General features: G+C 39.1%; 1 protein-coding gene across 1 annotated transcript; it reads right to left on the minus strand.

Moving 5' to 3' along the window:
• Window positions 1-437: 437 nt before the first annotated feature.
• On the minus strand, window positions 438-1528 carry LOC131336189 (uncharacterized). Its single transcript, XM_058371929.1, has 3 exons — window positions 1200-1528; window positions 941-1033; window positions 438-817 (listed from the first exon to the last, which is right to left on the minus strand). Exons 1-3 carry the CDS (start codon window positions 1434-1436, stop codon window positions 608-610), a joined length of 540 nt encoding a protein of 179 aa, XP_058227912.1. The 5' UTR covers window positions 1437-1528; the 3' UTR covers window positions 438-607.
• Window positions 1529-11466: the final 9938 nt, after the last annotated feature.

Below are 11466 nucleotides of genomic sequence, written 5' to 3' on the forward strand. Positions count from 1 at the left end.
TGTCTCATCGGAATACATATAGCTTGAAAAAAAAATTGAATCCTAATGCATACGAAACACCCATTCTTTTCAAGTTATATGTATTCCGATGAGGCACTTAACAATATTTGATCGGGTTGATTTTTTGTACACTAACAGTACTCGATGAGCTCCACGCAGTGGACATCTCTGATCGTCGGACCGATGCTGGCAAGGCCGCGCAGCACGTTGCGCAGCACCCACCCCGAGTTCGGAGAGAACACAAGAGAGCAGAGTTCAAAGCAAACACTGTTCTAACCACCCCCACGCAGCAAAGTCCAACGCTTTTATCATCATTAAATAAAGTTACGAAGCCAAACCAACATTGGGATTATAATGGACAAGAACATCATCATTTATCGTTTATTAAAGTCGGGTGACTCGGTGCTTCGTAATTACTTAATTAAATAACACATCCATTCATAGTAATTCTTTTAATCATTCCACCAAACTCATCCTTATCCCTTAACCCGTTGCCTTTCCAATAATGCACACAACATTAATTAATACAGTAATTATTATTATTAAAAATAAAAATGACAACCAAGTTTGATAGGAGCACGACAATTCCCATCTCTGCCGGCCGGATCTAACCACTCTCGCTTCGATTTGGCTTCGCAGAGGAACAGGTAACCCGATCGTCTTCTTCGATGTTAGGAATCCAGTCGTTGGTCGCAGGGTTTGTTCTGAAGTAAACCATGTCTCTCACTCCACCATTTTTATAGCCATTGAGTAATTGAAGATCACACCCATCTCCACCTCCTCCGCTGCTACTCACCCTTATAAACCCAGTTCCTATCTGTTCAATACGCAAAATCTTGAAAAAATTAACACAGAGACACATACGTGTGCAGTATATTCTGATCAGTATACATAAAGATACTAGTACAAGAAAAGCAGAGTAGAGTAGATATATAGATACCGTGTGATGTTCTTTGTCAACGGAATCCAGTTGTTTGTAGTACTGGGTCTCTACAAACTCGTCTTGGCCAGCATTTGCACCTGAAAATATAACCTGAAAAACGAAACATACTCAGGTAGTATATATTAATATTATAGCATCATGAAACAAGTCCAGTTCAAAATAACAGAGAGACTGTGTAGGATTAATTGATGTGTGTGTAAATCGACCCAAATACTTGAGTTATCAAAGAGAGAGAGAGAGAGAGAGAGAGACGAACTTGAGATTGGGATTGGAGGGATCGGAGCTTTTCGAACTCGGGAAGTGGGACGTCTTGGTCGGAAGGAGGGGCGGGTGGTGCGGTTGAATCGGACTCGCTGCGGTTGGGTTTGGTGGGTCGCTTTGGGGCGATGGCATCGAACTGGGCTTTGACCTGATTAGCTATTCTGGCTTGTTCGTTGTCGTCCAGAACGTCGTCGCTCCGGCTAGGTTTGGTCGCCGCCCACTGACCCGCCATGGTGATGGTGACTTTTAGTATAACGCACAACTTCGGTTTTTTTCTTCTGGATCTAGGCGAGATGAGACGATTGGTTGATGCTTAACAAGTTGGGAAGACTATTTATAGCAGCAGAAAACAGCGGCGGACCCAGGATTTGATTGCAGTGGGGTCAAATATCTATCACACATATAATTTTTTGGGATTTTCAGGGCAAAAATATTATCTTTTGGGACAAAATTACGAAATACTCCTCAAAACTATAACTGCTCTAGAGATATTTTGGAACTCAGCGGGATCGCGTGACTCCGCTTGCCCTAGCGTGGTTTCGCCACTGAGAGAAAATATTGTTTACATGCCGTAAATAAACACTTGTTTAAAATGATCCGTATAGATCTCCTCGTTTATACGAAATAAAAAACTAGTTAACTTTGTTAATAGAATTATGAAAAATAGCGATTTTACCTCTTAAAAATCACACATACTGAGGCCCCGTTTCAGAATGTGAAATAAATATTTATTTTTTAAAAAGGTAATTTCAAGCTCAAAAATGATGGGCTCATTGAAATCTAAAAATATGCAATATGGATCTTGTTTGAAATATCTCATTGAGATCTTTAATACGGTGTAAAAAAAATCATAAAATTATTTTTCATTTACATTATTTTTTAGTTTAAAAATGTGAAATAAGTACTTATTTTTTAAAAAGGTGTTCTGGAACGAGCTCTGACTCCTTCATTGATAAAAATTGTGCACGCTGACTTCTTCATATTAACGATTTTTTTGACAGAAATGAGCTAATTAATTAACAGTTATAATTAAGGAAATCTGTATAGTTGATGGGTCTCAAGCACTTTTACCTGAGCAATAATAGTCGTACTAATAGATTCCCGAACTTTCCGAGTTGGTACGATTGAAAAACAATGGGCTGGGGAAAACCACTTGCGGAATGTTTAATCATTAATGTTTGGAATGTCTTCGAGAAATGAATTTCTTGTTTTTTCTTAAAAAAATTATTTCTTGAATATAGATGGCAAATCAAAAGTTCAAATTTTCCGTGCTGGTTCTTACAAGGAGGTTAAAATTGTACGGGTTTATGATGAAATTAGAATTCGAAGATGAGAACTGAAAATTAAACATGTATTTTTTCGATTTCTCTCGTCGAAACGAACAATGTGTAAAAGTTTAACTTGAATTACGTATAAATATTATAAAAATAATAATACTTTGGCAAAAAGACATCAAATTTTAGCCCAAAGGTTGGTAATAAAATACGAAGAGAAAGTAGATATACTAGAATCTACATAGTCGAACTTTACGAGTTGGAGCATCTCTAGTGCATTCCCAATACATTTGCTCCAAAATTGAATCAATAAGTCTAAGGTGGACATGATAAGCTTAAATGAAGTCCAATTTTGTGTGCTAAGAATTTGTGGATTTAGGGCTTGTTTGTTTCAAAGTAAAATATCAGAAAGTCTATGCACACAAACTAATTGTGCTGACTTTAATACAGTGCAAAAAAAGTTAAAAATTTATTTTTTAATTTTTTAAGAAGGCAATTTCAAGCTCAAAAATCATGTGCTTATGCAAATAATTTTTCTATCAATATGGATCTTGTTTGATAGATCTCATTGAGATCTTTAATACCGGTGCAAAAAAAAAATTTATTTTTCATTTATATTATTTTTGAGTTTGAAAATGTGAAATAAGTACTTTTTTAAAGAAAGTGTTCTGGAACGGGGCCTAATATGCATAGATTGTGCACATATATTAATGTAGGGGCCATCATGGGTCGTACACAAACGATCTGAGTCGTTCATTAAATTTAAAACATTTTTTCAAGAGCCTTCGCGAAAAATTAGCTCAATCCAATACCTAAAAGTACTCGATCTAATCATCTAATTTTTCATTCGGGTTTGGACCTAAATAAAAAGATAGATGACTAGATCGATTACTTATAGGTATCAGATTGAGTTGATTTTTTGCGGGGCCATTGAAAAAATATTTTGAATTTAATGAACGGCTCGGATTGTGTTTTGTGGGACCTCAAAATCTGTGCACAATTAGTCTGTGTCAGTAGCAGCTCTCATAAAATATTTTCTGACGTAAAAAAAAATTCATGTAAAATAATTTTGCAAAAAATAAAAGTTTCGTTTTTATTTTTTGATGTTTGGTTGATAATTGTCCCACACGGAAAGTTTTCTGAAACAAACCCTATGAGTTAGAGTTCTAGTTCAGACTAATAAAAAAATAATTGTAAATTAGCTCGACTCCCTCTCTCTAAACGTAAACATACATACATATGTGTATATTACATACAAATTTGTGTGGTCTTTGATGAGAAAACACAACGTTAAGTCATAGGTAAATGAGATTGAAGCTGGCGGGGACCTCATTGACCGCGTCGTTTCGAGTCAAAAATAAATTTATAAAAACTTGGAGTTAATTACTACTCCGTAGAATAGTGGTCAAGACCGAGTGTCGATCCTCAGGGACAGTATGGCTAAGTTACTTTAAATTCGATTAACTTCTAGATTAATTTGGACATAAAAAGTTGGATTGATTTGATTTTGAGAATTGATTAAATAAAGAAAACAATTAAAGTAAGAGTTTGAAAGTTGATGGGAAAAAGATCTAGGGTTTCGAATCCACTCCGACCACATAATAATAATATACATAGGCTAGGTTTAATTATTCGAATCAGAAGGGATTATCACTAGAACTTGCAAACCCTTTCGATAATCGTCAAGAAAATAATTGTTTTGTTAAAAAGCATAGACTGTCCCATAGCATGGACCGTCTCAGTAGCACGGTCAGGCCGCCTAACGGCACGATCCGTCTTACAATCATAATCTATCTTAGAACTTCAATCACAATCAATGAAAACCATTGTATAACTCGTATTTGAAAATGTTGGGAAAATTTCGGCGTAACATATAATTCCAGAGAACACTTTCATTGATACTGTAACAATTACATAATCGAGGCATAATATAATTACAAAACAGAATGGAACAGTCGAGATACAAACTGTTTTTCCAGAAAAACAAACCGAGTCCTGTGTGATACCACAGTCTCTTTAAGAAAGATTCGCCGCCTACCGTCGGTGTTGTAGGTTCGAGTTCAGCGTCTTCCTCCCAGGGTTGGCTCGGCTTAACCGCAAGCCGTCGGAACACCACCGTCAACCGCCTTAGCGAACTGACTACCGTCTGCCTTTCTCTCTCAAAAAACGAATTTCAGAATATGCAGGAGGATTGTGGAATTGCTTGTACTCTGAACAAAACGGGATACACCATATATATAGCAAAAGACCATTGGTAATAACTCCTGTAATGAATTCTGCACAATGAATTCAGAAATTGATTTATGCCATCAAGGAGGGAGGTAACGGGAATGAATACACCATCATGGGCAGGGGTTACAGAAGTTACGAAATCCCACACATCAATACGTCTATTGATTACGGGGCTTCCAGATACAACGAACCCGGTACATGCTCGGTTGCCTCGAGAGACCCTCCGGTAGCCCCGATTTCATTCATCTGAAATTTCGTAAAATTTCCAACAATCCCCCCCCATGAATGGAATTGGCAGTCGTAGAGTACAAAGTTGATCCGAGAGAGCGACAACGGATAATTCCTGCATAGGATAGGTGGCTTTTGGCCTGGAACCTTCCCTTGTGATAGCCTATCGGGTTTACTGGCAAACCAGTGTGCGGTCCCGCTTTGAACTGTTCCGCCGCCGATGTAAACCGAGACAATAGACGTCACACAGGACTTCTCCTGACGTAGTTCAGCTCTCACTGTTGGGTTCATTTTGGCCATGACACCCCCTACCTGGTTCTGCGAGTATTTTCTCGAGAATTTCACCACAATTCTCAAAGAAGCGGCCCCATTTCATACTAACATAGGTGACCTTCCTATAAAGGGTATCCTGCTATACCCCGCCTGGCAATCCAGCTCATAGGAGTCATTAAAAGCAATGCTTAACCTCTTTCCAATTACAGGTATCATTGTTCTACACCATAGGAATGGGCAGGAGACCGAGTCTCCTCAGTGATCGTTCTCAACTACTCGCGTAAGATAGTCTCATTGAACCTAGATCTTGGGATCTCCAGTCAGCTAGGTTGGCTACCCTCGCGGTAACTATAAGCGTAGTGGCTTTAGCCCCATCCCTTTCGATGCTTGCTCAACTAACTCTCGGTTTAACCCTTTGGTTAGTGGATCTGCAATATTGTCCTTTGACCTAACATAGTCAATAGCGACAACCCCACTTGAGAGTAGTTGCCTAAAGGTATTATGTCTACGTCGAATATGTCTAGACTTACCATTATACATATTACTCTGTGCCCTACCAATTGGAGATTGACTGTCGCAATGGATACTGATTGCTGGCACAGGTTTCGGCCATCTTGGAATATCCTCCAAAAATTGACGGAGCCACTTGGCCTCCTCAGATGCTTTATCTAGAGCGATAAACTCTGATTCCATTGTAGAACGTGCTATACACGTCTGTTTGGAGGATTTCCAAGAAACGGCTGCACCACCAAGTATAAAGACATATCCACTTGTGGATTTTGAGTCCTTCATATCTGATATCCAATTAGCATCACAATACCCTTCCAATACTGCTGGATATCTGGTGTAGTGCAACCCCAGATCACGAGTATACCTCAAATAGTGCAGAACCCTGACTATTGCCTTCCAGTGATCACGACTTGGATTACTCGTGTATCTGCTCAATCTGCTAACTGAATAAGCTATATCGGGCCTTGTACAACTCATTAGGTACATCAGGCTCCCAATTATTTGAGAATACTCTAATTGAGATACGCCTTCCCCCCCATTCTTGGATAAATGTAGACTTAAATCCACAGGGGTTCTTGCGACACTTGAATCAGACGAGTTGAACTTTTCAAGAATCTTGTCAACGTAATGTGTTTGAGACAATGCAAGTCCGACAGATGTTCTGGTGATCTTGACACCCAGAATGAAATCTGCAAGGCCCATATCCTTCATGTCAAACTTTGAGTTTAACATATCTTTGGTAGATTGAATGACCCTTTCATTGCTACCAACAATGAGCATGTCATCAACGTAGAGACACAAAATGACGTACCCTTCGTCTGTGTCTTTGACATAAACACACTTGTCACATTCGTTGATCTTGAAGCCACTTGACAACATAGCATTGTGAAATTTCTCATGCCATTGTTTTGGTGCTTGCTTTAGACCATACAATGATCTAACAAGCCTACATACTTTCCCTTGTTGGCTTGGAGCGGAAAAACCCTCGGGTTGTTCCATGTAGATCTCTTCATCTAAATCGCTATTCAGGTTACATCCATTTGATGTATCTCAAGGTTACGCAAAGCTGCGACCGCGATGATCATCCGGATGGAAGTAATCCTTGAGACTGGTGAGTAAGTATCAAAGTAATCTAGGCCTTCTTTTTGTCTGTATCTTTTGATAACAAGCCTAGTTTTGTACTTTTCAATTGACCCATCTGCTTTCATTTTCCTTTTGAAGATCCACTTGTAGCCGAGAGGCTTACTGCCTGGTGGCAAATCCACCAGTTCCCACGTATGGTTTTGTAGTATGGAGTCAATCTCACTCTTAATGGCCTCTTTCCACAAAGGACCCTCAGGGCAACTTACTGCTTCCTGGTACGTCCGAGGCTCATTTTCTACCAGATAAGTCAGAAAATCTGGACCAAAAGATGTTGATCAAAACAAAACAGGTTAATAGTCATACAATCGATTCGAATAATAAACCAAAATCCTATGCATAAACAGAGTTACTCAATATGAAGTTTCATCTTCTCCCTAGACAACGAGTTTAGCCGGCCATGAGAATAGAAATCGTAAATGTATGAATTGATGAAGTCATGATCGAAATGGTAAAAAAAAATCCACTCAACCAATCGAGAGCCCCACGTCCATGAACTGCCGTAGCCGAGAGCATCTGAAAACCCTTTTTGTCGAATTTTTAGTAAATGTCGTGCCAGACTTTTCTTTGCCAGGTCATAATGATGGAGTTATTACACCCTAGGTCCTTAGACTTTTCTCTCTATTCTCTCCATTCCGAACTTTCTCCCTAAACTTTGTGTACCAATTAAGAGTCAACTGATAAGCACCTAAGATTGCTTGATCGTGGTGCTTAAGTCCGTTAGTTAGAAGTGTTTTTAGTTATTATTTGTCGCTTTTATTCAATATTGCTCGTAAGGTAGTTTGTTAAGTGTTTCAGGCAAAACGCCCTTAAAAGGCGTATTTTGATTGTAAAGCCAACCCCCAAGTTAGTTCAAGTATCATCGCCCGGTGGAACTTGTGCCAAAGTGACCAAAGAACGAATGCGAGAAGCGTCGGGCAAGCCAGTGTCGTCGGGTGTCAAGTTCTGGAGGCTAGCTTTCCTTTATGAAGATAAGCTCTGCGTATTGATACGGATTAAGGGCCGTATTGATACGCGTTGGTTAATTGGGCAGGCAGAGAGTTCCGTATCGATACGGCCATAAACCGTATCGATACGGGCGCGTTACGGGGAAATTGGTCTTTTCAGCTTAGCGATGTGGTATCGATACTTTACATAATTTGTATCGATACGGGGAGCTCTCGGCCAGATATTTTGTTACTTTTTGGACTTTCCATTTATGGAATACTTGCCTTTAATAGTATGTTTCTTAGATATTTGATGAGAGAGAAACCCATGGTGTATAAATAGGGGCTTCATCTCTCTCTTTTGTAGCTAGCACATTATTAACTTTAGTTTTTCCTCCATTAATGTTCTTTTAAGCTTTTCAAGAGTAATTTCCATAGAACTCAAGTAAGTTTGTTCTCGTTTGTTAATTTCTCGTTAATTAAAGTTGTTCGTACGACTTGGATCCTTTATAATATCAAGTTTGTTTCGTTTTTATCGGTTAAAAATCATGTCTCATTTTTATGCTTTCTTTTATGCTTTAGCTATGTGTGAGTAGTCGATAGGCCAAGTCTCGGGGTAATCTTTCCCGAGTACTTAGGTGGTTACTTGGTTCTCAAGTCCTCGAGCTTAAAATCATGATTTTCGGAGTAGAGCTTAACTTGCATCTTTGGTCTAAACAAGGGGTGTTAACTCCTTGGTAAGATGTTTAGCCAAGCGGTCTTGGCAAAAAGCTTACCGAGGGCTCGTGGCCTCCTATGTGTTCGACAAATATTAAAAACAAGTTGGTTCGTCTCCGTGTAATCACATCTTTTGTTAAACGAAGTCATTAAAGCTAAATTCTTCGAGCTTGAGCACGTGGTCGTGACTCTTGCCTGAGTTATAATCGAGAACCGGTAACGGCTTAAGTCAAGGGTTAGACGATCCCTAGACTTGCCTCTTTTAGTTTATTAAGCATTTTCCTAGTCTTTTGCCTTGGCAATTTTCACCGTTTCAAAGCATCACCAAGTTGGTCGTCTTGAACGCTGCATTCTACCATTTAAAACTTACAATCCGATTAAGCTATCTTGCGAATTTCCTATGGTACGATCCCAGTCTTACCGGTTTATTATGCTACCGACGACCTAGCTCTACGTTTGGGGTATTTCTCAATCTCATTTGAAGGCGAGGTTTGAAGGTTAAGCATCAACCTTGGAAGCCATATTAGGGAGTCTATTGAAGCACTAACAGCCCCTTTGGCAAAGAAGGTGAGAAAAGAAAAGAGAAAGGAGTGGTCTCCTTTATTAGTGAGAAAAGAGAAGAAATGGTTGTGATTTCTCACCCACCCATCCAAACAATCGTGAGAAATCAAACTCTCTCCACATCTCTAGCGACTTCAACTCCATTTTCGGCGACCTCAACTCCATCTCCGACGACCTGAAAGTTTCTGTTTCGCTCTTCTCCGGCGACTAAATATCATCTCTGGCGACTGGAACTTCATCTCCAGCGACTATAACCCCATCTCCGGTGACTGGTCCGAAATCAAAATGTTCAAAACTCAGTTTTGATTACAAAAGTAGCTTCTCTTTGACGAGACGAAGACAACGGTGCAAGTACGACAACGATCTGATGAAAGGGTGGACCACACGTGCTGCCGGAAGTTGCCCGAGTGAGATCTACTCTCACCCACGCACCTCACTCTCTCCCTTTCTCCCGGAATCTTGCCACTTTTGGTGAGAAACGGAATTGAGGTGTGAGGGGGTTCCTGTCTCCCTCATTCTCTCACCCTTTTTCGCCTCCTGAGCCTTCCAAACGAGGGAGAGAATCCCTTCTCCGTCCGTCCCCTTTCTTTTCTCTCGAAAACCCTCCTTCCAAACGAGCTGTAAGACCATCTCCAAAGACTCGCCCCAGCCCAAAAATTGACAAAAGTGGCGAGAAAACCGGTGAAATCACATACCCAGGAGGCTTGCTCCAGCCACGCCAATTTGCTTGGGAGCTACAGTACCTCGCTTGAACCAGCAAGGTACGGATCACTCGCCCCATATTATTTTACTATTTTCTACTTTGCCGAACTGCTGGAGTTTTCGAAAATTGACAAATTTGTGGTTACGAAATCGACGGAAACTTGCCCCAGAAGTACGAATCATCTTTAAATCCGATTTGTGGGATTTGAGAGAAGAGGATTTGTGGGTTTCGATTTCAGTTAGAGAGAGAGAGGGAGAGGGAGAGAGAGAGAGACGGAGACGTGGGTTTCACTATCATTTAAGACAGAAGTTTGTACGTCGATGTCGGAGAAGGAGAATTGTGATGGCGATGAGATCCGGGTTGTACGCATATGGAGTATTAATATAATAATTAACCTAAAAAAGCTAGGCTGTTGGATAGTGTAAAAACTTGGGCTAACTAAACCAGAAAAATACGTTTTCTAACTAATTTGCTTAAAATTTTGTTAAGGCGGTTGGGAATGCTATAAAGTAACAAAAAAATAATAAATATTCACTGCTATCTTTTGCCCATCAGTTCATGGCACCTAGCCATCTAGGTGCCATTTAAGGAGCCTGCTTTTGTTCGTTAAGGTTTTGTTTCGAATGTTTTCGAAAAATGACAAATCAAAATTGAAAAATTTTAAAATAAATTTAATGAGCTGACAATAATGCGTATGTGAATGTGAATTAAAGGGTATAAAAAAAACATAGAAATACGTATTTTTCTTATTTTTTAATATGCTTATCGTCAGCTCAGTAGACTGACAATAACAAGACCGATCAAAATTAAACTTTTGAAACTGGTTGATAAAGAAAGGTTAAAAATGTAACGCCGGCCGCTTCTTTTCTATTCCACCCCATCTATATACGCGACGGTCCTCTGACTCCTCTCAAAAAAATTCGATACAAATTTTGATACAAAATCACTTTGGAGTCCAATGCAAACGTTCAGTGTTGTTCAATTTGTTTAAAATATACTATTATTAAGAGTTATTGTAAAATTCAACTTATTCAGATATCGGTAAGTGTTTGATGGTATATGTCCTTAAATTTGACAAGATAAAAACTAAATAAATCGATTAAGCACTTACCGTTATCTAAATAAGTTGAGTTTTACGGGAATTCCTAACAAAACGTTTTAAACAAATTGAACAAACGACCTCGATTATTTGCGTGAAACTCCGAAAAGAGCACAATGCAAAACTTGTGTTGACTTTCATACGCGGGGAACCAGCCCCATATATTATATTTATATGATGCTAACACATAGTTTGACACATAAAATGACACTCAACTTGTGTGAAAACCCATTTTAAAGTCTCGCGCAAATGATCAGAGTGTACAATTTGTTTAAAACATATTTGTAAGAGTTCTCGTAAAAAAGTAAACTCATTCGAATATCGATAAAAACTCTATTGGTATTTGTCTCTAAAATTACAGAATAAAAACTAAATGAATCGATCAAGTCCTTATCAATACTCGAATGAGTTTACTTTTTTATTACGAAAACTCTTAACATTATGTTTTAAACAGATTGAATGGCTGCGATTATTTGCTCGGGACTTCGAGTGGAGCCCGGCGCGAATATATATTTGCAAATGCGCTATGCGTATTTTAAAACATTAGAGATAAAATTTTGGAGTGCATCTATAAAAAAAGTGGAGGAACAAAATTATTT

Source organism: Rhododendron vialii, chromosome 8a (genome assembly GCF_030253575.1).
Source record: "Rhododendron vialii isolate Sample 1 chromosome 8a, ASM3025357v1".
Lineage (NCBI taxonomy): Eukaryota > Viridiplantae > Streptophyta > Magnoliopsida > Ericales > Ericaceae > Rhododendron > Rhododendron vialii.

Bases quoted from the DNA above. Each gene is read 5' to 3' on its own strand.
- LOC131336189 (XM_058371929.1), bottom strand. From the start codon at position 1,436: ATGGCGGGTCAGTGGGCGGCGACCAAACCTAGCCGGAGCGACGACGTT. The intron at 1,034-1,199 runs GTTCGTCTCTCT...TTCGTTTTTCAG, and splicing joins CCCTCCAATCCCAATCTCAA to GTTATATTTTCAGGTGCAAA. The intron at 818-940 runs GTATCTATATAT...CGTATTGAACAG, and splicing joins TTGACAAAGAACATCACACG to ATAGGAACTGGGTTTATAAG.